Source organism: Talpa occidentalis, unplaced genomic scaffold, assembly GCF_014898055.3.
Source record: "Talpa occidentalis isolate TD23 unplaced genomic scaffold, MPIMG_talOcc4v2.1 talOcc4.12, whole genome shotgun sequence".
In the NCBI taxonomy this organism is placed as follows: Eukaryota; Metazoa; Chordata; class Mammalia; order Eulipotyphla; family Talpidae; genus Talpa; species Talpa occidentalis.
In genome coordinates this window covers 42,813,948-42,839,381 of record NW_023601212.1, presented here as the reverse complement: position 1 = coordinate 42,839,381, position 25,434 = coordinate 42,813,948, and the positions used below count along the sequence as shown (strand labels likewise).

The 25,434-nt window shown below is 54.9% G+C and overlaps 1 protein-coding gene and 2 long non-coding RNA genes across 4 annotated transcripts in view; 2 read left to right on the top strand and 1 right to left on the bottom strand.

The window, feature by feature from the left end:
- NOTCH3 (notch receptor 3) overlaps positions 1–23,357 on the bottom strand; it is a 35,221-nt gene extending 11,864 nt beyond the window's left edge. Inside the window, exons 1-28 of the mRNA XM_037506051.2 lie at positions 23,234–23,357; positions 20,581–20,659; positions 17,295–17,437; positions 16,877–17,215; positions 16,662–16,784; positions 16,339–16,572; positions 14,652–14,807; positions 14,092–14,277; positions 13,344–13,457; positions 12,648–12,761; positions 11,984–12,217; positions 11,756–11,866; positions 11,128–11,320; positions 10,899–11,050; positions 10,571–10,684; positions 9,986–10,141; positions 8,851–9,076; positions 8,227–8,428; positions 7,790–7,943; positions 7,372–7,556; positions 6,704–6,836; positions 6,360–6,617; positions 6,156–6,274; positions 5,146–5,711; positions 3,376–3,708; positions 1,566–1,720; positions 1,252–1,474; positions 222–306 (exon numbers count right to left, since the gene is read on the bottom strand). Of these exons, the coding sequence (XP_037361948.1) occupies positions 222–306; positions 1,252–1,474; positions 1,566–1,720; positions 3,376–3,708; positions 5,146–5,711; positions 6,156–6,274; positions 6,360–6,617; positions 6,704–6,836; positions 7,372–7,556; positions 7,790–7,943; positions 8,227–8,428; positions 8,851–9,076; positions 9,986–10,141; positions 10,571–10,684; positions 10,899–11,050; positions 11,128–11,320; positions 11,756–11,866; positions 11,984–12,217; positions 12,648–12,761; positions 13,344–13,457; positions 14,092–14,277; positions 14,652–14,807; positions 16,339–16,572; positions 16,662–16,784; positions 16,877–17,215; positions 17,295–17,437; positions 20,581–20,659; positions 23,234–23,357 (5,211 nt within the window). The remainder of the gene's footprint in view (positions 1–221; positions 307–1,251; positions 1,475–1,565; positions 1,721–3,375; positions 3,709–5,145; positions 5,712–6,155; positions 6,275–6,359; positions 6,618–6,703; positions 6,837–7,371; positions 7,557–7,789; positions 7,944–8,226; positions 8,429–8,850; positions 9,077–9,985; positions 10,142–10,570; positions 10,685–10,898; positions 11,051–11,127; positions 11,321–11,755; positions 11,867–11,983; positions 12,218–12,647; positions 12,762–13,343; positions 13,458–14,091; positions 14,278–14,651; positions 14,808–16,338; positions 16,573–16,661; positions 16,785–16,876; positions 17,216–17,294; positions 17,438–20,580; positions 20,660–23,233) is intronic.
- Positions 5,607–6,530, top strand: LOC129145488 (uncharacterized). Of its 2 annotated transcripts, none has more exons than XR_008551113.1 (3): positions 5,607–5,717; positions 6,034–6,177; positions 6,412–6,530. It is a non-coding gene; the product is annotated as an uncharacterized LOC129145488 (long non-coding RNA). The 2 variants fall into 2 exon arrangements; XR_008551112.1 differs by lacking the exon at positions 5,607–5,717 and adding an exon at positions 5,749–5,773.
- On the top strand, positions 7,793–9,463 carry LOC119241056 (uncharacterized). The gene is made up of 3 exons (XR_005124240.1): positions 7,793–7,950; positions 8,727–8,866; positions 9,256–9,463. It is a non-coding gene; the product is annotated as an uncharacterized LOC119241056 (long non-coding RNA).
- Positions 23,358–25,434: the final 2,077 nt, after the last annotated feature.

Sequence of the window (25,434 nt, the reverse complement as noted above, 5' to 3'; positions counted from 1 at the left end):
GGGGCACCCTCAACAAAGCTGGACCTAGAAGAAAGCAAGCAGACAGCTATCTGGGCCAGGACATCCTCCACTGGGAAGAGCTGGTCTAGAAGGGGCAGGATGGTATGGGCAACATAACTGTTTTCCGGAGCCAGAGAGCAGATACTTTCCCTGGCTTTCCCACTGAACACTGGGTTCCCACCCAGGACCTCGAGGGTAGGGGTCAAATGAGAGGGCACAACCTTTAGTCGTTTGGCCTCCGGGCACTCCGTATCCATCCAGTCTGTGGCCACCTCCCCCATCAGACTCTCGCCCTTAGTCATGTTCCTGTGGGGACATTAGGAAGGGGAGAGATGAGAGGGGACAATGGAGACATGTGGCCTGGGAAGAGGATCAGAGGTGGGGTCAGAGCAGGGGCACAGGTCAGAGTCTAGGCTTGGGATCCAGGGTCCTGGGTTAGTTGGCACAGGGGCAGGATCTGAATACAGGATCCAGTGAGAGGATGTGGGACAGGGTCACAGGGGAAGGTCACAGGGGGAAGTGAGGTGTTATGTTGGGTGACATGCAGGGTCTTAAGGTAGAACTGGAAAGGGACAGGAGTGGGTCAGGGTTCAGATCAGTGGGTTTTGAGAAACATGAGGGTCCCAGGCATAGAGCAAGGGTTACAGAAGATCATATCAGGGAGCACGGAGGATAGAGAAATAGCCAGTGTTGAATAGGTTGTGTTGAGGGATCAGGAGGTCATGAGGTCACAGAAGAGGGATAAATTCAGGGTTTAGGACAGAGCAGCGTAGACGGTCTTAAGGAATCGGTCAAGAAGTTGCATATGAGACCCAAGGCCAAGATGGGTTGAAGAGCATGAGGAATGATGTGGAAAGAAGGTGAGAAGTTAGTCAAAGCTCAGGGTGAATTAGGGCCAGAGCTGGTATTAGGAGGCACAAAATATAGGGGTCAGGGTGTCAATGAGGTGTTGGGGTACAAGCAGGAATCAATGGGGTCAGCAGTCATGTGGAAACAAATGCTAAGCACCAGGGCAAAGTCTAAAAAGCTGGGGTGAGAGTGAGGTCAAAACTGGGTCAGGGTAGGATTTCAGTAAAGGGTACTTGGACATAGAAGACATGGTCAGGGGTCATGAATCAGGAGTGATCCCCAGGGGTCATGGAGTTAGTGGTCAAGGGTGGAGTATGAAGTTAGGTTCAGAGGTCATTCCATGTGGACTCAAGGGTTCACAAGGGCCCCTGTGAGGGAATGGGGTACAAGCAGAGTCCTCACTTCATGCCTAGTGCATCTTGGCCCACAGGCTCCCGCCGGCCTTTGTGGCCAGTGGCCACGTCCTTGTGCAGCGCGAAGCCCTCAGGGAACCAGAGGGTGCTGTGCTCCCGCTTGCGCCGGGCCACCATGACGCCGAGGATGAGGATGACCAGCAGAAAGACGGCGCTCGCAGCCAGCAGTGGCAGCAGTGGCACACTAGGCTCTGGCAGCTCCAGGGGCTCCCCTGCAGGCAGGAAGCAGGGACTTCAACCCCAGCCCTTGCCCAACCCACCTCAGGAGCTCCATCCTTAGTTCCTGACAGGCCAGGGCCTCACCCCGAGCAGCCCGCAGTGGGTAGGGGAAGTCCAGGCGCTCCACTGCTGACAAAGCTCCCAGATAGTCGGCGGCACTCTGGGCATCAGGGAAGCAATGGTCATTCTCTGACGACTGCAGACACAGTCGATTGTCAATCTCCAACATCACCACGGAGCTAAGAGGACATTGGGGAGAGACAGGCAGGTTTGAAAGACACCTGCTGCAAGCAGGCAGCAAGTTCCTCCTTCCTGTGCCAGTTCAGAAGAGCCAGCTCTATTCACCCACTCACATGGCCAGAGCTCCCCAACCTGGTACCCAAGCCCACCACACCCCCAAAACCAGTCTTTTTGTAGCCACTGGTATCCGCTAAGTCATGGATCAGTGGGAAGTTTTCAGGCCCACCACAGTGGATGTCATTAGTGTGAGTGCAGATCACCTGAATAAGACTGGTGTTTCCATCTCCAAGCCCAGCCCACCGCAGAAGCCCCAGTTTCACCCTCACCGGACAGCCCACAGTGGGTACTAGTACCTATCTCTAAGCATTGGCTTCTCCCAGTTTACAGCTGCCCCTTCTCCAGAGAACTAGCCATAGCAAAGTGGAGGCCACTTCATTTGCAAGGGGACAGCCCTCAGAGCACAGTAACTGGCAGATACAGGTATACCAAAGCCAGCCCTCCTGCCCCGGGGTGGGGTCAACTCTGCATGCTTTGCACATTTGTAGAGTTCTCCGTGGAATCAGGCTGAAGGTGGGCCCTGTCTGAGGCTACCTACTTCAGTAATTCCCCTGCTCCATCCTCAGCCCCTCTCCTGACTGCAGTCAGTGCATCCCATATAGCTGACTCCCCACCCAGGCTCTGCTTCCAGGAACCCAGCCCCCCTAATTCCCTCTTCCTTGGGACACCCAGCGCCCCATGTCCCAGATTGCACGCGCGGGCTCACTCTCTCTCTCTGGCTTCCTTCATCTCCTCTTTTGAGCCAATTTCCCTCAACCAATCCTCAAATCTCAGTGTCCAGAGATCACTCTTCTATCCCTTCTCTCCCCACTTGAATTGCTCCACGATTTCAATGATAGTCAATATCCTTTTGTCTTTCACATGTCTGTCCTCAGCCACCAATCATCTCCCGTGGGGCTGCACCATATCCCCACACTCCTCAAACTCTGCAAGTCCCCAAGTGACCCAGGTTTTTCACCCTGTGAACTCATCCGATCATTCGGTCACCCCAGCCAGAGAATGGTACATCAGCCACCCTCTTCCATGCCCCCCATGCCAGCCACACCCAACCAGAGCCCATCTCTAAAATCCAGCCCTCCTCTGTCAGGGCCCCACCCCCTGCGAAACCACACCTCCCTTCTGACTCCTCACTATCAGTATAGTTTGTATTTTCTATGTCTAAAAAAGAAAAACAAAAAACCAATACACATGTCCTCAGCCACTCTGCTATACCCCTGCCTCTCCAGAAGTACAGAAGTAAAGAGCACTAAAGCTTGTGGGGGGAGAGCGTGGATTGGCAATTCTGCTCCCCAAAGGAGCTTGCCCACCTCTGGGGGCATTGTTGGTTGTTACATCTTGGAGGGGAGGTGGAAGGGTGCTTCTTGCATCTAATGGAGGAGTCCAGGGATGCTACTCAGCGCCCAGCAGTGCACAGGACACCCCCCCCAACCACCGCCCGACCCAGCAAAGCATGAACTGACTCCATATGTCAATGGTGCCAAGGTTGAGACCTGCTGTACTCACTGGAAAAGGTTCTCCAAGAAGTTAAAATAAAGAAAACACACAAGACCAATGGTCCCCCATCCCCACTGAGAGCCTGTGTGGTGGCGCCACTCACCCAATCACCTCGGCGGCCAGCTCTCGCCGGTTGCGGGATTCTGAGCCCGGCCAGGGCCGGTGGTAAGGGAAGACCATGGCCTGGCCATTCTCATCCAGGCGGAAGCGCAGTGAGGTGCGCAGGATGCCGCTGAGCCGCTGCAGAAAGTCGGCGCTAGAGCGCAGCAGCTCCTCAGGGGGCAGCAGCACCGTGAGCACCAGCACCCCACGTGCCAGGAGGGCTGGCACTTCGCCTGCACAGTCCAGCCCGTCCCAGCCACACTCCTCCGTGTTGCAGCCTTGATCGCAGCGGCCATCAGCAAAGTGGTCGGCGCAGTACTTTTCGTACACTGGGCTGTGGGCGCATAGGGATGGGGTCAGGGGCCTCTGAATTCCCTGCTCACGTGGGCATGAGCCCCCTACACACAAACTGCAGCGCACCAGGACTCCACAGACAGAAGAGCAGCAGACAGGACCAGCACAGGGACTAGCATGGATCTGCAGGTACAGGGCTTTCTGCAAACCAGCCATTTATTCAGTAACCAAGACTGTCTGCTATTTGAGGGTGCTGCTATAGGAAGGGAGGGTGTGATCCAGGCACAAATCCTTGCCTGGATTTGGAGCTGACATTCCAGTGGACAGAGACAGACATTAGGTGGGATGAAGCAGATTATATATTTCATTCACCAGTCAATAAAATTTACATGTAAACGCATATACACACAGTGCTATATAGCATTAAATAGTAAGGGATAAAATAAAACAAATTCTGGGGGTAGCCAGTGAGAAACTCACTGGGAAGATTACTGAGCAAAGCTTGGAAGTGAGGGAGGCTTCCTGAAGGAAGAACATTCCAGAGAACAGTCATTGCAAAGGCCCTGAGGGAGAACTAAGTCTGAGTATCAGAAAAATTGCAGGCAGTGACTGGGGGTGGGGGTAGGGATGCCAACAAGGAGATAAAGATGAGGGAAGGGTTCCAGGCAGACAGAGGAACACAGAGAGACAGAAGGGGCCAGAGCATACAGGAGGGACAGATGGAATGCAGAGGACAGAGATAAGGCTCCTGAACCAACACAGAGAAGGGTAGGGAAAGACAGGCAGCGTCATGGACAGAAGGAGTGGCAAAAAGGGTTCATGGATGGACAGGGCAGATGGAAGCAGCACATGGATGAACAAAGAGAGACTGGCATTCGGACAGACAGATGAACATCTGAAGTCCATGGACAGACAGCAAGGGGGCATACAGAAATCTGGAAGTACAGAGGGAAGACAGACAGATAAGCAGGGCATAGGGCTAGACAGATGGAATGACTAGGCAGGCAGAAAAACAAACATGTAGGGTCATGGGTGGACAGCTAGATGGGACACACTGAAGGACAGGGCACACATGTGGATGAACAGACAAACAGAAGTGGCACAAGGATGGGCATATGAGCTGCACAGAGGGAAAGACACAGCACTGGGATGGACAAACAGGTTACACCACGAAACAGATGTGGCAGATGAATGGACAGCCAAACGAAATGACCTAAGGATGACCAAATGTCAGGCCATGGCAAATGGATGGATAGAAACAGAGGCAGAGCCCATGGATGGTCAGATATGGCACACAGACAGACTGACAAACAATAAATGGACAGATGGATAAAGAGGCAGGGCCCATGGATGGTCCTAAGGCAAACAGATGGGATGTATAGATGGACAGACTAACAGAGAAGCAGTCATATGTGAAATATGGCCGGTCAGACTGGGTGAATATATAGATAGACGGCCAGACAGACAGCAGACTCACTTGCAGGCGCGCTCACGGCCCCCTGTGCGGCAGTCGAAGTTGTCATAGAGGCAGCTGGGGGAGCTGCAGGCAGGGTCGCAGCGGCTGTTGTTGAAGAGGCGCCAGCACTGCAGCGCCGCGCACTGCCGCCAGGGGTCGCCCACGCTCAGCGAGCAGTCGCCGCCATCCCAGCCGCAGCCCCGGGTGTTGCACTCGCGGTCGCAGCGCTTGTCCCCGCTCTTGGCCTGGCAGGAGGCGCTGGGGCACAACGGCTCCTCCGGGGCCTCGGGCACCGCGGCGGGCACCTCGCAGCGCGGCCCGGCCCAACCTGGCGCACAGGCGCACCGGAAGAAGGGCGCGAGCGGCATCGCGCGGCAGGAGCCCCCGTGGAGACACGAGGAAGCCGGGCAGCTGGCGTTAGCGCCCCCCGGGAGCGCCCCCCGGAAGCCCCGGCAGGCTGGCCCCGACAGCCCCGGCGGACAGGCGCAGCGCGGCCCCCGGGCTGTCTGCTGGCACGGGACGCCCGCTGGGCACTGCAGCTCCCGGCAGGAACGCGCCACCTGTTCGCACCGCGGGCCCCAGAAAGGCTGGGGGTCGGTAGAAGGAGAGAAAAAAAAAAAAAACCGCATGAGTAGGGTAGGGGAAGCGGGTGAGCCAGGGAGAAGGGGTGAGGGGGAGGGAGGTGGAGAGGGTGGAGAAGAGGATTACAGGTTAGGTGGAAGGGAGAGAAGAGGGTGGGAAGGTCTGGACTTGGGAGACGTTGAGCCTACAACCTCCCCAGGTCAGGACACAACCTCTCCCCCTTCCATGGCAGCCAACCTGGCTCAGAGAAAGCCCTGCCTTCCTTAGGAGACCATGCCTTCAAACCCCAGACACAAACACACACACACTCTCTCTCTCTCTCTCCAGGTAATTTCAGCATTTCCCAGAAGCCCCCGTTCCTTCACCGAAAGCCACATCCTCTTTTCCACCTCACTCCCCTCTTCTCCTGGGGACCCAGACTCTGGATATGACCCATAGGGGCCACTTACCGGGATGCAGTGGCAAGCAAAGGTGAGCCCACCCCCAGAGCCTGGGCTGGGATGGCACTGGCCTCCATGCTGGCATGGCTGGGACTGGCAGGGAGACAGGACAGTTTGACAGCGGGGACCTGGGTGAAAAGGGGTGGGGGTTGTGGATCAGCCACAGTCAGGGAACACAGACAGCATCCCAGGCCAAACCCCTCTACCAATTACCTGTGAAGCCAGCATGGCAAAGGCAGTGAAAGCCCCCACCTGGGTCCTGCAGGCAGTCGCGAGTGTGTGCTGCATGACAGACACCTGGGCGACACTCGTTGATGTCTGCCTCACAGCGCAGACCAGTGTATCCTGGAGGGCAGCTGCAGCGGAAGCCACCTACCAGATCCATGCAGGTACCATTGTGTAGGCACCGGGGACTGGCATCCAGGGGTGGCCCTGGGCCACAATCATCCTCATTAATTTCGCAGAGCACACCTGGGAGAAGGGAGCATGGGGGGACAATCAGAAGGGGATAAAGATCCAGCCTCCTCTCCTGTCCCCCACCCCTGGCCCTGAAGTACCCTGTGTCCCGGGGGGGCAGGAACAAAGATATCGAGCCACAAGGTCAATGCAGAAGCCCCCATGTTGGCAGGGCTGGGAGGCACACTCGTCCACATCATCTTCACAGTTATCGCCAGTGTAGCCAGCCGGACACTGCAGTTGGAGTCGGGTGGGGGAAGGTGTTATGGAGACAGGGGCCCACTCAATGCAGGGGGACAGACACTCCCCATGCAGACACAGCATGCAAGCATAGAAGGATACTGTCACCCAACACAAGGAGATATGCCCAGTGTGCAGAAAATGCACACAATATAAGGAAACACACTCACAAAGAAGGACACAAAGACACGGAAGGCCATAGACATCCAGTGTCGAGACACATACAAACACACAGGTCAGAGACACAGGAGAAACACCCAAATCCATCCCAAACACAACTCTCTGGCTCATGCCTTTACACGAGAGATGCCTTACACAGAGAAACACATAAATACCTACAGCAAACAACCAAAGAGAGAGGACCCCCAGACAGTAACACCCCCAGACCTACCCAGAGTGATACCCACAAAATACACCCAGAATCACAAAAGCAAACCCCCAGGCAAGCCTAGGGAGAGACACACCACACCAGCCCAGACATACCCAGGCATGACTAGCTGCTTTCTGCCCTTCCTCAGACGCCCCTTACCTCACACATATAGCCTCCCATGTAGCCTCGGCAGGTACCCCCATGCTGGCAGGGCTGGGCCAAGCAGGGATCCACTTCCTGCTCACAGTGGCTACCTGTCCGACCCTCTGGGCACACACAATAGTGGGAGCTGTCCTTGTTCACACACTGCCCTCCAGCCTGACACAGCTGCTCCAGCTGCACTCCTGCAATAAGGGGCAGTGGTGTCAAGCACACATCCCCCTCTTCCCCCCTGCACCACACACCAAACATTCCTGGCATCAGTCACAGTGTCTCACCCTCCCCTTCTCTCTCACTCTAACACACATACATGCACGCCTTGAGTCTCAACAGATGCACTACACAACCTATCACAAACCCTCATTCAGCTCACACCAGCAGAACATACACACACAACTGACCACTGAGTCCCCCTCACCTATCTGGGCTGCTGCCTCCCTGCAGGGCAGACTCTGGATGTCACAGAGGCGGCCACTCCACCCAGCGGGGCAAAGGCAGTAGAAAGAGGCTCCAGTCCGGGTACAGCGACCCCCATTCTGGCAGGGCGAACAGCTACACCAGTCTATCAGCGTCTGGAGGGTAAGCTCATAGCTTTAGGATTTGGGGAACCCCTAGAAACCACACCCCAGCTTCCTTCTCAGGATCCTAGGCAGGCACCAACCACAGAACTTCCAGATCCCTCTCCCAGGGTCCGGTCAGGCCCCTTACCATAACTCCACTTCAAACCCCTGCCTGGGATACAGGCCAGCCCCTCCTGCAGTTGCCCAGCAGACCCCTGTCCAGGATCCCAGGCAGGTCCCCCAACCCAGGACATTCCTCCAGACTCCTCCTCTCAAGACCTGTGACCCCGCCCACCTGGCAATAGGTGCCTGTGAAACCCTCAGGGCAGGCACAGAGGAAGCCAGGGTGGGTGGCAGTGCAGATGCCCCCGTGTACACAGGGCTGCGAGAGGCAGGGGTCGGCCTCATGTTGGCAGTGTGCACCCACATAGCCCGGGCGGCACAGGCAGCTGAAGGAGTTCACGCCGTCCACACAGGTCCCACCATTGAAGCAGGAACTGAAAAGGAAGCAAGGGGGTGAGCCAGGCTTCCCCCTCACAGGCCCTGCCCACTTCTAGACACACACCCGCCACCAATGAGTGGGTATGCTCAACACCCTGCCCCCAGCTCAGAATCAGAAGCTGCAGCCCCAGTAGAGGCCCTGCCCTGTCCTGCCCCACACTTTCAACTTACTAGTACTTCAGCGCTAAAATGGGAGCCACATGGAGAACCCCTTCCCCAGGTCCTGGCCTGGGGAGGGGATGGGGGAACAGAATCGTTAAGATTATCTCCAGATGCCCTGCTTCCCACACACAGCCCCACCAGGCATCAGAGTCCAGAGGTAGGTGTCAAGTCAAGGACCCCACCATCCACTTCTTCTCAAGTATGATGCCCCATCTGATGGCAGAGCCCCCAAATCCCAAGAAGAGGTCCCACCCACCTGGAGCTGCAGTCAGGTAGGTCCTGCTCACAGTAAAAGCCTCCATAACCCAGTGGGCAGGTGCAAGTGAAGGAAGCCACATGGTCCATGCAGGTGCCCGGACCACAGGGGCTGCTCAGACACTCATCCACATCTTGAGCGCAGTGGGGGCCAGCAAAGCCAGGGAGGCAGGAGCACGAAAAAGAGTCCACACCGTCCTGACAGGAGCCACCATTCAAGCAGGGGTCTGCAGCGGGAAGTGGGGGGAGGCCTGTCACTGTCCTAGTCGCCCATCAGCACAGCCTGACCACCCACATCTTGCATAGAAGGGACTCAGGAGGCAACCAGGCTCAACTGAGAGGGACACATTTGATCTGAGGAATCAAATCTGTCCACTTTTGTGTGGCTCTCCCCCTCCAATATCAGGAAACCTCACCTACATGGAAGGGGGAGAAGGGAGAGAACCAAAAGTTCCCTTTGAGCTTCCAAACACCTGCTGCTGGTTGTGTCTGCTCTAATCCTGGGCTGGCACGAGAGGCCTCCCCAGACCTTCACTGGCCAGGACAGTGGCCACTGACATGTGGATCTAAAGTCCTTGAAATGTGGTTCGTCTAAATTGAGGAGTGGTGTAAGTCTAAAATACACACTAGACTTTTTAGACTTGTTTGTTTTTTAAACAATGTAAAATATCTCAATTATTTTCATATTGATTACATGTCAAAATGATAATATTTTTATATATTAGTTTAAAAGTATATCACATAGGTATATTTTACTTTCATAATGTATTACTAGAAAAATTTTCATTGTGTATGTGGCTTATGTTATTTGTCTAGAGGACAGCAGTCTTGGAAAACTCACTGGTGCCTATTACCTCAAACTTTACACACAGTCCTGATTTGCTCTCTATCAGGGCAGCAAGTCTGAAGCCTACAGGTTTCAGAGTCAGCCAGGTCTGTGTTCTAATCCTTGCTCATCCCCTGATATGCTGCATGACTCAAGTAAGTGCATTCTTTGGATCTCAATTTCCATGAGTAAAATGGAAGAAGTAAGAGAACAGTGAAGATGAAATGAAAGCCCAGTGCTAGGTATACATGATGGACTTGATTAACACGTTCCCTAGGGCAGCATCTCCCAAGAGCCCCCCTGAACTCACTGGGGTCACAGTCATTAATGTCTTGATCACAGGAAGGGCCACTGTAGCCCCCATGGCAGGTACAGCTGAAACTCCCCGCCAGGTTGGTGCAGGTTCCATGTGGGCCACAGGGGGAGGGGCCAGCACACTCATCCACATCCTGCTGACAACGTGTGCCTGGGATGTAAGGTGACATCTGGGGTTAGACAGTATAGGTGTGAGGTATCTGGTGCTCAACCAGGGGCTGAGATGAGTGAAGGTAAGAATTAGCTATGTTGTCAAAAGCCTCTGGGCATCTGCCTCTGGAACATGCTGTTCCGGAACTACCTTTTGTTTCAGTAGGTGGCGGTGAATGCACCCTCTCAGTGAGGTCCTCCAGGAAGCTATCAGCAGACTGAGTCTTCTCTTCCCCACCCCCTTGTCCCTTCCTAGTCTCCACAACTGACCCCATGGGCTTTGTGTGTCTGTATCCACCTCTGTTTCTTCCCAAAGAAAGCCCCTCTAAATGGCAGTGCCAAAAGCGAGTCCCCCTCTGGTTCTCTAGAGTCACCCAGCATGGGTACAAAGGAGGCAAAGGAGGGGAGGAAGAAAAAGCAGCTGATGTACCTCGCCAGCCCGGGGGGCAGGAGCAGACAGCCAGCTGGCCAGGGGCAGATTCACAGTGGCCCCCATGCTCACAGGGGTTCAGAATGCAGGGGGACAGCAGCTCACACTGATGGCCTGTGAGGGGCAGGTAGAGTGAGATTGTCTTAAGAGATTTCAAGTTCCCATCTCCCCCCAGGCCCCCACCTTAATACCCACCTCCTAAGCTCCTGGGGGCTAAGAGGAAAAGGAAAAAAGGCAAATGTAAAGGGCAGAGAGGAAGTGAAATAGAGGGAAATGAGAAGAAGGGGGCAAAAGGGGGGTATTGGCAGAGGAAAGTGGGGACACACACCCTGGACACCAGGGGGACAGGTGCAGTGGAATCCCATTCCATCACTGGTGCAGGTGCCACCAGCCCGGCAGGGCTGGGATTCACAGGCATCTCTGGCAAGTTTTTGGGTGCACTGGGAGCCACTCCAGCCAGGCTCACACACACAACGGAACCTGTTGGGGGAGGCAATAAGGGCCAGCACATGGGCAGGACAGTAGTCGGAGGGTCAGGGCTTGGGGAGAGGCCTCACCCTCCAGGCGCATCATGGCAGACACCGTGACTGCAGGGCTCCTGGGCACAGGGATGACTTGGGGGGAGACAGAGGGGGGGCAGGGAGCCGGGTGGGCAGAGGCAGTGGAAACCGTTGTCCCCATCCATGCAGGAGCCTCCCTCGCCGCATGGGCTGGATGCACATTCATTGATCTCCACATTGCACAGGGCCCCTGGGGAAGAGGAAGGCAAACTTTATCCCAGGACAAGGACAGCCGAGCCAACTTTGCCCTTTTAGCATGGCCACACCCTTGAGGAAGGACAATCTTATTCTCATAACCTGTCAGCTCTCACAAGTTAGGACAGCCACCTACTCAACTCAGATCATCCTCATCCCAACTTACATGAAGTCACTTTCATTTCCAAGGGTTACCTTGGGCCTACTCAGAAACATCCCCATGCCTGATTCTGGACACCCTCATCTATGTTCCAGGATAATCTTGTGTCGGGATAGGTTAGGACAACCTCGTGTCAATGAGAGAACAAAGTATGGACAATCTTGTTGACAACCATGTACAAAGAGAGGGGTAAAACATGGACAAGAAAGACACATGATTTCACCCCCACCCTATAAAGAGACCCCTTTCCCATGGCAGCCACTTGCCCACCTGTGAAGCCAGGCTGGCAGACACAGTCATAGCGGTTGATGCCATCCCTGCAGACTCCAAAGGTGCATGGATTGCTGAGACAATCATCGATATTCACCTCACAGTTCACACCTGGGGAAGGGAACATGACAGGGGTAGCCACTACTGCGCCCGACCAGGGGTACCGTTCCCAAGTGGGATACCTCTTCAGATGCACAGCTCCCACCCAAGCCCAGCCCCAGGCCTCACCTGTGGTGCCAGGAGGGCAGCGGCAGAGATATTTGTCCACCAGGTCTAGGCATTTGCCCCCATGGCGGCAGGGCTGGCTGCGACACTCATCCACCTGGCTCTCGCAACGTGTGCCAGTGTAGCCTGGGGCACAGGCACACGAGAAGCTGGCAATGCCATCCACACAGCGCCCATGGTGACACGGGTCTGGTGAGCAGTCATCCACATTGCGCTCACAGAGCACGCCCTCGAAGCCTGCAGGGATCCAGTGCGTCAGAGTCCTCCCGCTCGCCCAGGTCCTGCTCACAGGTCTGGCCTAGCCCATTCCTGGCTCAGGTCTACCTCAGGCCCGCCTATGGAGCTCAGAGGGGCCAGGTTCAATTCGTGCCCCTTCCCAAACCCGCCTCCACTCCACCCACCAGACAGCTCCAGGAATTGCCCCTGGCCAAGACCCTTCCAAACAAACCCCACCCCCAGGGTGGCCCTGCCTCCAGGCCTCATACTATCCAGTTCTGCCTCATTCTCACCTGAAAATGGGGATACAGGACGTACCTGGTTGTAATAGGTTGTAATAGGTTGTAATAGGGGGCAACACTATGCCCAAGTTTTCACCAAAGCTGTCTTTTGTCCTTTCTCCCACCGGCCCCGCCCCCAGTTTTCCCGACCAATCATGGCCCACCCTCACCCTCGGCGCAGTGGCACTCGTAGCCATCTGGCTGGTCCACGCACTTGGCGCCGTTCCTGCAGGGCGTGCTCGCACACTCATCCACGTCCAGCTGACACATGACCCCGCTGAAACCTGGGGTGGGGAGCAGGATGAACAGGGGCCCAGAAGCGGTAAGAGCCGTAACTCCTTGCCTGCCCTGCCTCGTTTTGGGGTAGGAAGCCCATTTACTTATTTTTAAATTCATCTCAATGTATTTCATAATATATATCAATAGTTTCTATTACAGGGCCTCCCTAGTGGCCTAACAGTTAAATCTCGGAGCTATCAAGCTATCACAAGACACTGCTGCATGAGTTCAATCCCCGGCCAGGGAGGTAACCCCATGGCGTAGCAGACCTCTCCTGTCTCACCTGCTGCTCCCCTCAGCAGTGTCTTTCAGTCAGTCTGCCTAGTCTGTTCCCCGCTCTGTCTCTCCCCACTCTGTCTCTGGTGAATACACACACACACACACACACACACACACACACACACACCCCGCACCTCTGGCCTACACCCCAGTTCTTCTATGCAATAAATAAACAAATAAATATATTTTTTAAATAGTTTCTATTACAATAGTTGTCTGCTCACATGGTCTTATAGAGTTTCCTGTCCTAGAGTCTTTGCCCCTGCAGGAACCCATCTTTTTCAGAATCCCTGACCCAGGGTCTTTACCTGAGGGGCAGGTGCAGCTGAAGCCATTGACTCTGTCCTTGCAGACCCCACCATTGACACATGGGCTGCTCTGACACTCATCCATGTCCACCTCACAATAGGTGCCAGTAAAGCCTAGAGGGAATGTTGGGGGTGGGGGAGGCAAATACTCTCCTTATAGACAATTCCTCTAAGCCTTTGGCTTTGCTCCGAGCCCAAGTTTAGATTCCATTTTTTGCCTCAGGCTGAACTATGGCCTAACATTTCACTTGCATCTAACTCTGCCCAATAGAAAGTAAAATTAATCCAGGAATGTGTTCCTGTTTTATGACAAATTGATGTCAATCATCAAAATGGGACTCCATACTGTTCATCCAGCAGGATGTACCTCTACTTAGTCCAGCACATTGCATGGATTCAATGTGGGGTAAATTTTCAACCTAGCTGTGGCCCCAATTTGTTCAAGGCATACCTTCAGACAACCCCCTTCCATCTCCATGTCCCCACACCATGTCCCCAGCTCCCTGATCTCACCCTCATACCATCCCCAACCCCCAAAGGGTCCTAAATCCCAGGCCTATTCCCATTTGATCATGGCCCCTGCCTAGCACAAGATTTCCTTGTGGTCCCACCTCTACCTCATCCAGGCTTAGGTCTCTTAGAATACCACTCCAAATTCAGCCCCACCCCACTCCCACTCTCCAGCCCACAGGTTTCTCTAGCCCCACCCCTAGCCTCGGGCCCCTCCGGAGCCACGCCCACTATATACCTGCCATGCAGATACAGGTGAACTGGCCTATGCGGTCCAAACATGTGGCTTGGTTTCGGCAGGGCCCAGATAGGCACTCATTGACATCTGTCTCGCATCTCGGACCAGTGTAGCCACGGCCACACTGGCACAGGAATGAGCCCTGTGTGTTCACGCACTGGCCCAGGTGTTCACAGGGGTTGGCACCTATGAAAGTAGGCACAGTGGGGTAGATGTAGAGAGCTGAGGACCTGCCTTTCCTCTCCTTCCCAACGCTAAGATAACATCCCCAGCCTCCCTGGTGGCTCAAGGGGATAAGCACAGCATTATGAAGCTATCTGAAGCCTCCACAACATGAGTTCGAACCCTGGCTGTCCAGGGAGCTACCCACATGGTACAGCAGACCTATTCTTACTTGCCCGCTGCTCCCCTCAGCACAGTATTTCAGTCAGTCTGCCTGTTCTGCTCCCCACTTTGTCTCTGGTGAATCCTCTCACCCACCACACCTCTGGCCTGTACCGCAGTTCTTGTATGCATAAATACATCTTTTAAAAAAAAGAAAAAGATAACATCCCCTTTACCAATGGAGCACTCATCCACATCCTGGTCACATGCCCCACCAGTAAAGCCAGGAGGACAGGTACAGATGGCCCGGCCATTAACGGGGTTCGTGTCACAGATAGCATCCTCATGACAGGGGTTGCTGACACAAGCATCATCCAAATGACACAGCAGTCCTGGGAAGCAACAGGCAGAGGTCAAGGGTACACCTTCTGGTTCTGCCCAGTGGTCCCACACACCAGCATACTGTTTTATATTTTGTTTTTACGAACCAGCACTGTATTTGGTAGCTGTTTCTCCCCAACCATTTATTATTAAAAAAAAAAAAAAAAAGGTAACATGGGCTAGGGATTAAATCTCAGCGCTACCACTGCAACCTCCCGCAGCAAAGCTACCTGAGTTCAATCCCTAGCCAGGGAGCTAACCCACATGGCGTGGCAAACCTCTCCCATCTCACCTGCTGTTCCCCTCAGCACTATATTTCAGTAGATCTGCCTGTTCTGCTCCCCACTCTCTTTGATGAATCCTCTCACCCCCCACATCTCAGGCCTACACCCCAGTTCTTCTACACAAAAATAAATAAATAAAAATCTTACAATAAAGAAATAATTCTTTTTAAAAAAAAGTATCAAGTTGAATGACAACAATGTATTGTAAAAAATGTCAAACATACAGAAAAGTTGATTCATAACCTACCACCTAGATTCAATTATCGTGAGCTCTAGCTTTTTTTCTGAATCAACTGACAAGAAATTGGAAACATCCACATGACATCTTTAAATCTATTGCTCCTTTTTCTGATGATCCATACTCTCATACTTTTTTCTATAGAAACCAGTCTGGGGCCTCCCTAGTGGCGCAAGGGGTTAAGTCGTGGCACTATGAAGCTATCCACAGCCACTGCAGCACGAGTTGAATCCCTGGCAAGTTTGATCCCTGGCCAGTTCGATCCCCAGCCAGGGAGCTAACCCACATGGCGCAGCAGCCCTCTCCTGTCTTGCCCGCTGCTCCCCTCAGCTGTGTATTTCAGTCAATCCACCTGTTCTGTTCCCCACTCTGTCTCTGGTAAATCCTTTCACCCTCCACCCAAGCCTCTGGCCTGTACCCCAGTTCTTAAATGCATAAATAAATTAATCTTTAGGGCCTCCCTGGTGGCACAAGGGGTTAAGCACTGCACTATGAAGCAATCCGCAGCCTCTGCAGCACAAGTTCGATGCCTGGCCAGCCAGGGAGCAACCCACGTGGCGCAGCTGACCTCTCCTGTCCCGCCCACTGCTCCCCTCAGCAGTGTACTTCAGTCAGTCTGCCTGTTCTGTTCCCCACTCTGTCTCTGGTGAAATATCTCACCCCCCCGCATCTCTGGCCTGTGCCCCAGGTCTTGTATGCATAAATAAAAAAATCTTTAAAAATAAATAAATAAATAAATCTTTAGAAAAAGAAAGTTGTCTGATATGCCATTCCCTCCATTTCCAAGTTTCCCTCCAAGCACCATCTCTGATCTTTCCCACTTCCCAATGTCCTCTCTTTCTTAGTTAGAATATAGCTCTCCAGTCCCATGGCATCCTCACAGACCTCTCCCAGGCTTACCCCTCATCATAAATCTGGCCTCTAGAATAACCATTCTAATGCTCAAGTCAGACCCCATCCTGGCTCCCACTCAAGAAATATCAATGGCTCCCTGTTGCCTACATAGAAATAGCCACTCACCAGTCTTGCCCATGGGGCAGGCACAGTAAAAGGAGGCCACCCGGTCATGGCAGGTAGCCCCATGGAAGCACACAGCCGTGGCACAATCATCGATATTCTGACTGCAGCTCTCCCCTGTCCAACCATTGACGCACACGCAGCTGTGGCCACCCAGTGTGTTGAAGCAGGTGCCTCCATTGTGGCAGGCATTGGGCTGCAGCTGACACTCATCCACATCCTCTGTGCAGAATTGGCCTGTGACACACACAGAGGTGCTATGTCCAGCCACCTGGACATACCCACCCAAGGCCTGTTACCCAGCTCACCTCAGCCCCAGTGCTCACCTGTCCACTCTGGAGGGCACTGACAGTTGTAGGTGTTGACACCATCCACACATGTCCCCCCATTTAGACATCGGTGACCTGGACAGTCATCCACATTCACTTCACAGTTCTGACCCTCGAACCCTGCCATAAGAAGGGAACAGGAAGATGGCCATTGCCAGGTCGACCTAAACCCCCCCCAACCCTGACACCTCCCCTAAGTCCCACTCCCTCACCAGGAAGGCAGGCACAGTCGTAGGTGAGATCACTACTTTGCCTACAGGTGCCCCCATTGCGGCACGGTGAAGGAGCACAGGGCACAGCAGGACTCTCACACAGTGGCCCCGTGTAGCCAGCGGGGCACTGGCAGCGGAAAGAGCCCAGCGTGTTGAGGCAGGTGCCACCGTGGTGGCAGGGGCCGCCTGTCCGGCACTCATCCACGTCATTTCTGCAGCTGCGGCCCTGATAGCCAGGTGGGCAGGAGCATATATACCGGCCATCAGTCCCCACTGAGCAGCGAGCACCATGGGCACAGGGGTTGCTGAGGCAGGGATCTGGCAGGGAGCAGTCAGGGCCTGGAAGGACCAGGAGAAGATGAGCCAGGGCTGGTCACACTCCTGCCTGCCTCCCTCTCCCCTCCAGGCTCTCCCTTACCTCGGAAACCACGGGGGCAGCGACAGGAGAACCGGGCAGCACCCGCCACCACAGAACTCTGGCAGACACCACGGCCAGCACAGGGTCCTGAATGGCAGGGGTCTTCCAGCTGGCACCGTTCACCCACCCAGCCTGGCGGGCACCTGTGGACAGACAGCTGTGTGGGACCGGTACAAGGCAGGAGGGCCCCAGACATGAAAGATAGGCATGAAGTACACAAACAGCCCAACAAATACACATGTTCATTCAATCATCAACAAATATTCACTAAAATACCTATTATATTCTTAGCAATAGAAGTGCAACAGCAAACACAATCAAAATGGTCTGAACCCTCTGGATGCTCACAGCCAGATCAGGCAAAAGAAGATATATAAATAATGAATTAATATACAACATGTCAGCAGGGGGTGGTAAGGGTCACGAGGGCCATAAAAATGTAGTGAGTGGAGTGGTAAGTCCAGAAAAAAAAAAAAATGCCTATGTCCCAGAACCTGTGAATGTGACCTTATTTGGAAAAAGTCTTTGCAGATGCAATTAAGTGACAGACATAAAGATGAGGTCATCACAGCCTAAAGAAGGTGAGGGAGGGGGCCATGGGGCAGTGTAGGGAAGAGTATTTCAGGCAGCAGGCACAACAAATGCAAAAAGTCTCAGGCTCCAAAATACAATCACCCAGCACACAGAGACTGGTAGAAGAGGAAATACACAGATACACACACAGAGGGATACCTCAACTCAGTGTATTGTCAACACCCAGACACCCGACCCACATCCTCCTACTAAGATATGGGCAACAGGAGGACCCCACTAATATACAACTCCTCTCCTGGGGGCACATGCACTGTCTCCTTCCATTGATGGAGGGAGGAGGTTGTCACCGCTGTTGGTGCCCTGTTGCTGAGGGAAGGTCCTCCAGCCAGCAACCCCTCCCAAACCCACCAAACAACCTTGAGCCTGAGGAGAATATGAAAACTGGGAGGAAGTGTTCTTAAGACTGGAATTCTTCAGAGGGACACTGGTGGGGGTCAGAGGAGGTACTTGCAGAGGCCATAGGGTTCAGCCCCGCCCCTGTGCTGACCACCCCTTTGGAGGATCCTTCCCTCTGGCTTGTGCCGGTAGCTTGGAGCTAAACTCAAAAAGCTAACCCAGTCTTTAGCGTCTCTCTCACGATCTCTCCATGCCGGCTCCCAACCAAACAGGTTAGTCGGGGCCGGTCAGGGGCGCAAAAGGTCTTAAGACCGGAGGGCCCAGCTCCCTAAGACCCGCGGCGGAAGAACCTCCGCCGTGACTGCGGTCCGGGAGGGGGCGCACTGCGCCGGCCGCCTAGGACTGCAGGTCCCAAAGCCCGTCAGGGCGCGGCCGCGTGGTCCCCTCCCGGCGCCGAGGGCTGATTCCCACGCTCTGCGCCCCGCGCCCCTGCCGACCGGTCGGGCCGGTTCCAACCTCCACAGCGCCCCGCCCCACAGCCAGGGCTTTGGGGGAGATCAAAGCGGGGAGCCAGGACTTGGTAGGGGAAGGTTGGCAAAGGGAGGCGAGGATTAGGAGATAGAAACAAGGATTTGGGAGCCTACTTTGAGGGGGACACTGGAGGACCCTGCGGAATGTGACAGACTGGGGAGTACCTGAAAGGACACGAGTGTTGAAAGAGATTGGGAAGGGGGGGAGCTGCGGGAGGTGGTTCCCACGGCCCGGCGCCTGGGACGGAGCCCGCTCCACTTCGGGCTGGCCGGGCTCCGGATGGTAGTGCGCGCCAGTGCGCGCCGGTGATTCACCTGTCCGGAGAGGGGGCGGGGCAGCCGCGGGCGCGTTCACCTGTAGGCAGGATTCCAGGTGTGGAGCTCCACTGCACAGGCTCTCCGCCTCCCGTGTGAGAGGCTGCAAGTAAGGTCACACTTTCTCCGACCCCCACCATTGCAGACTCCCAACCCAAGAAAACAATTCAGGGAGGTTAAGATCCCTACACAAGTGGGGCTCCAAAGTGCATGCCTGAAGCCACCCCAGATCTATCTAGTTTGGGCCAGGTACACATGTTGTTGAATAAATGAATACATTAATGAGTCAATTAATGGTCACTAGATGAAGTGGTGTTACTAATAATATTAAGAAAGGAACCAAGCGTTTCCCCCATAACTTCAAGAGTTTCCTCTTACAGCCCTAATTCCTGTGTCCCTACTATTAGTCTTACTTGTAATATTAACCCCTGTCTATTGAGACTTACTAGATGCTGATTACTGTGCTGAGTTCATCAAATGAAAGTTCTCTTCGCGTTACAATCAAGCTCATAAAGGAGGAACTACCACTCCATTTTTCAGATGCAAAAACAGAGGCTCAGGCCTCCCCGGTGGCGCAGCGGTTGAGCCCTGGGTTGTGAAGCTGCCCGCAGCCTCTGCAACGCCACCAGTTCGATCCCCGGCTGCTCCCCGGCCACGGGGGGGGGGGGGGGGGGGGGGAGGGAGGGTCCCACATGGCTCCCAGACCTCTCCTGCCGACCTGCTGCTCCCCTCAGCAGAGTACTTCGGTCCTTCTGCCTGCTCTGTTCCCCACTCTGGCTCTGGTGAGTTCTCTCACCCTCCCGTGCTTCTGACTGTACCCAGTGCTTGTATAAATAAATAAATAGATCTTTAAAAAAATAAAAAATAAAAACAGAGGCTCAGAGGCTCAAAGCATTTGCTCAAGATATCCCAGCGCCCAGAATTTAAATGGAGTTCTGTCTCTGTCAGCAATTTCCCAGGCCCTTTCCTACACCCCTCAACTTTCTGCCTTTCCTTGTATTATCCAATGACTAAATTCTTGGACCCCTTCATGGCCACAAGTCAGGAAGAAGCACCCATATTTTACAATGCAGCAAGGTTCCAAGTGGGGAGGTGACTAATCCAAGGTCATATGGCAAGAACACAGCAGAGCAGGGCTGTATCACAGGTCTTGAGATAGGAGAGGGTACCTGCCACTGCCAAGTCACTGTCACGGGTCCCCCTCCACCAGGGACTCTATAAGGTGACCTCAGGCAGCTGAGAACTCTGTGATATTGAGGTCATGGGCCCACTTTCCAGGCTAGGTGACTGAAACTTCATGAGTTTAAATTCCTAACAGGAAGCAACATGATTTAAACTCTGTCTGGGCAAATTCTAGAGCCCCTGCTCAAGTCCAATGTGGAGACAAGAATTTGCCCAAGCCAAACACACACAGGAGGCAGTAGAGACATCCATGGTGGACACAGAGGCAGGGCAGAAGGCAGACACTTCCCCACAGAGGGGCCACTGATGGCTCAAAGCCAGGCACTCACAGGCAGGCAGCCTCCCGGGAGGGCAGCTGGGTGCAGCGACCTCCATTTGCACATGGGCTTCCATCCAGGCAAGGGGGAGCTGTGGGGTTGGTGAAAGAAAGTGGAAGGAAGGTCAGGGAGGCGCACAGGAACCCCAGTCTGGGAGTGACAGACCCCTCCCTCCCCAGGCAACAGCTGCACTGGGCTGGGGGTGTCTCTACCAGTGCAGGGAGCCCCCACCATCTACAGTTCCCACGGCCCCCTGCCCTGGCCCCAGCTGTTGGGGCTGCAGCTGTCCCTGCCAGCTAGAACCCTGGGAACCACAAGGCAGGGGCAGGCAGGAGGAGGGTCAACTTGTGCCAGATGTGGGGGCTCAGGAAACTTCCAGAATGAGGGTGCTGAGGCAGGAAGTGAGGATGCTGAATGTTAAAGGGAGATCTAGGGCTGTGTGCCCCAAATGGGATAGGGCAGAGAGATAATGAAGAGGGGCAGAAGCAGGGAGTTCTACTTTCCCCTGATGCCAGGCATCTATTCCAGCAGGGCTCTGGGGAGAGAGGCCAGGGCATGTTCCCCACACCTAGCCAGCAATGGGTTTAACAGGAGTAGGGTATGTGTTGAAGGGAGAGGCAGCTGGCACAAGACCTGAGCTGCCCTGTCCAGCGTCCCCATCCCTGAGGGCTTGGTCCCTCTGGGGTGCGGTACAGTCTAACTGTCCTGCCAGATGGGTCAGGGGCGTGGTTGGGTGTGAGGTAGTGGAGAATTGCAATTGCATGTGCAGGCAGGTATGGTGCCACTGTGTGTGGGGGGGAGGGGGTCATTGGCGAAAAACAGATAGCTAGGCATAAAAGAGGAAACTAGAAACAAGCCAACAAGAAACACAGAGAGGAGGCAGTTGACAGAGGCAGACAGAAAGGAAGACAGTGAGCTAGTGAGAGACAATAAGTTGAGCTGGACATTAGAATTGGGCCAACATGGCAAACATCCCTCCCTTAAGGGACAAGCAAACAGGACACAATCACCCAGACAGGCAGGCACCTGTGGGTGTTTGTGAATTCACCCTGAGGACCGCATGACAGAGGCTGTGGGCCTCTATGAGCTGTGGGCTATGTGAACCTTGTATGTGTTCCTGGCATGTATGGATGTACAGACATGTGTGTCAAATACGTGTAGGCTGGATCTGTTGTGTGTCCACATAGCACCATGTATCTGGGCATACAGTCTTGTATCTGTATGTGACCTGTGTGTGCACAGATGTGTCTGCATATGGGCTGGGTGTGCCTACCTGCATGTGTGAGCTAGGTGCAGGCATGTCCTTAGACATGTCTGTGTGCCTCTGACTGTATGCAGGCAGCTGTATGAGACTTTGGACCATATGCGTGAACAAGTGTGATTATATGTGCACATTTTTATTGTGAGCTGTGTATCTTATGTGAGCCAAATGTGCACATCTGGAGGTTCACTCTGTGTGTATGCCTGCAACTTTCTCTCTAGTATTTGTGACCCAGGGCTGTGTGCCTGCCTGTGTGTGACAAGCCGTGTGTGCACACGTGTGTACACACATGGACGCTTATTTGCGAGAAAGCCCCATGGGGTGGCTGCTCCTGCCAGTCCTGCCCCACTGGCCCCAGAAGTGGGCTGAAGTGACCACCCCCGTCCTTCACCTTTCTCCTGTGAGCCCCAAAGCGGGTGTCAGAAGACACAGGGCCCGGACCGCTAGGCTTGCCCTTGTCCCTCATTCCCTGGCTAGGCCTCTCTTGGGGGTGCGCCCCCTAAGCCCCCCGCCTGGGCCCTGCCGCCGGTCCTGCTTTGTCTGGCAAAGAAAGCGCGAGGCCGGCCAGAGGGAGGGGGTGTCTAGACGGCGCGGCCATTGTCCCGGGCGGGGGAGGAGAGCGCGAGGAGGGGGAGGGGCGGGGGTCCCGGCAGTCAGAGGAGAGGTTCTGGCTGCAGGGAGGGGGCACTGGAACCCGAGAGGAGCACGGACGTTCGGCCCCCGATTCCTCTACTCTCCTCCCCGTGAGGGGGCGCGGTCTCGGGGTCGCCCGGTCCAGGCAGCCCGGGGAGGGAGCGGGGCTTAGGGCCGGGAGGGGGGAAGGGGCTCGGACTCCGCTGCGGCTCCAGCTCCGGCTCCAGCTCCGAGTCTTGACGCGCTCCGGGCTGGGAAGTTTTCTGCGAGTTCAGAGCTCCGAGAACTTCGCGCCCCCTCCCCACCCCGCCCCCGCCCGCTCGGCCCGGCCGGCCCCCCGTCTGTGTGGTGAGGGTTTGGGGGGCTTTTGTCATGGGGTTCCTAACCTAGGGGTACCGACTCCCACCAGGACTCCAAACGGGCAGGGGTTCAAAGAGAGTCCCAGAGTCTTGGTGCCCACCCCGTCGCGCGTCCTCGGTCCCCGCACCTCCAACTCCCAGTCCCGGACTTCGGGATCCATTCATCCCCACCTGATAGCGCCGGGGTCCCGCTCCTCAGACCCCGGGGGCGCTGCCCTCCCCTTCTGAATCGCTACCCCCATCCAATCCCCCCACTCCCCCCGCCCCCGAGGTCGGCCCCAGGCTCCCGCGGCGCCCCGCGTCCCAGCTCAGGTCCTGGGCTCCAGCCGCCCCCCGCGCCCCCGCGCCCGCCCCTCACAGACTCGGGAGCCCCGCGCTGCGCTCCCCCCACCCCCAGGTCCCGGCCCCTCACCTGCAGCCCCCGGCCCCGCCAGCAGCAGCAGCAGCGGCAGCGGCAGCGACCGCACGGACGGCAGCGGCGGCGGCGGCGAGCTCGGGAGGCCGCGGCGGTGGCGGCGCGGGGCCCCCGGCCCCATGGCGGCCGGCCGCGACCCTCCCGCCTCCCTCCTTCCCCGCTGCGGGCGCGTCCCAGGCCAGCCTCCGCGCCGCCAACTTCGCCGAAGTGAGGCCGCCGGGCCGCCCCGCCCCCAGCCCGCGGCCGCTCGCCCCGCCCGGGGGACGGCCCTGCGCGCCCCCGCCCCGCGCCGGCCTCCCCAGGCCCTGCCCGCCCTCCGCCCGCGCGCCCGGGCCGCGGACCCTCGGAAACGCCAGCTCCCGCCGCGGGCCCGACCGCAGTGGCAGACACACCCAGCCTCGTGAACTCCTCCCTGCTCCCCAACACGCACCCAGAGCCGGGGACACGCAGCCAGGACACTAACACAGACCCAGAGGCACCCCATTAACTGAAACCAGGGACGTCCGGAGATGCTCGAGAACACACGGGCACGATGCTCCAATGCAGACAGAGCATTTGGGGACTTAAAATATGAAATACTCACAAAGCCAGGCCCAACCAGGCCTGAGCCTGCCTGGGAGGTGTTTTCAGTCCTCAAGCACATGCTAGGAATCTCCTGCACACACGCACACAAACACTTTCCAGCCCTCTCTGAAAGCAGCCCTCTTTCTCCTCACTACCCTGTGTGAAACCCGAAGGTCCACCCCAGCCCCAGACACACCCCACACTTTCTGGCTCTCAGTCAGTCTTGCTCCAGTTAATCAAGCAGCCCACCCTGTTCATCTGCTGAGAATGGGGACAACCCCCCAACTCCACATCCAAAGGCCCCAAGTCCAGCACTATGAGCTCAGGGCTGGGTCAGTGACAAGAACGAGAGACTAAGGAGAAACACACAGAAGAGTTGGTTAGGATTCTGGGGGCTAGGGGTGTAATTTTTTCATTCATTTATTCATGTAGGTATAAAATTCCAGCTCCGTGTACACTTTCATTCCAGAGGCTAGGAGTACACTTTCCACCCACAGAGAGGACTTATTAGAGGAGGCATAGCTCAGAAGACCAAACTGGAGAGAAGACATCCTAACAGAGGGACAGGCCAGCACCCAGAGGAAGGCGTGGAGTTGAGACAGAGGTCCAGCTGACCAAGAGGAGGATGAGGAGAAAGAGGCCAGGCTGACTCCACTGTATCTGGCTAGGTGTTGTAGCTTCAGGGAAGAGGAATGGGTTTGGAGGTGATGTGCTGAATTGGAGGAACCTGGTCACCCATCAGGAGCTGAACACTGGGCTGGCATGGGGGACCTTCAGTAAATGTCACATGGGCAATTGAAAATTTTTATTTTGAAATAATTTCAAACACAGAACAGTAAAATTTCCATATACCTTTGTTCCAGATTCCCCAACTCTACCCAACTTTGTCACAGTTGCTTTATACTTTTACATATATATTTTTGGCATTTTTTTAGCTCAAGTTGCAGACATGATGTTCCCCAGCCCCAAATACCCCACAATGTGTTTCCTAAGAACAAGGGCATTCTCTTACCTAAACCACCACACTTTTCACCTTTGGTCTCTGTTCAGTTTCCTGAATGCTGCTTCCTCTATAGCATGTTTCTTTGTCAGTCTAGAATGTAATCCTGGACCATGTCTCTTGGTGTCCTTCCACCTGAATCAGTTCTTCAGCCCATCTTTCATGACACTGGCATTTTGGGAGAGGTGAGGTCACTTGTTTCACAGAACACCCCCAGCTGGTTGGCCTACTGGTTCCTGGGATTCAGGTGGCTGCATCTTTGGCAGGCACCACAGAAGGTGTGCTGGTATTCCTCCTCCTCATGCAGGGTACCAGGTGGTGGGTATTGATTCTTCACATTAGTGATATGAAATCGCTTGCGTGAAGTCCACCCAGTTTCCCTATGTAAATGCTCCATTTTCCTCCCACCTCCCCCTTGGTAGTGAATAAATATCATTTAGGGAGACACTCTGAAACTAAGAGAATATTCTTGTATCTACAGGTTTTGTCATTTGTCATTTATTATCCCCTCTGATACTTTTATAAAAATTGAGATAAAATTTGTGTGACATAAAATTAACTATCATTCTTAAGTGTACAATTCAGTGGCATTTAGTATATTCACAATGTTGTGCAACGATCAGATCATTCCTGT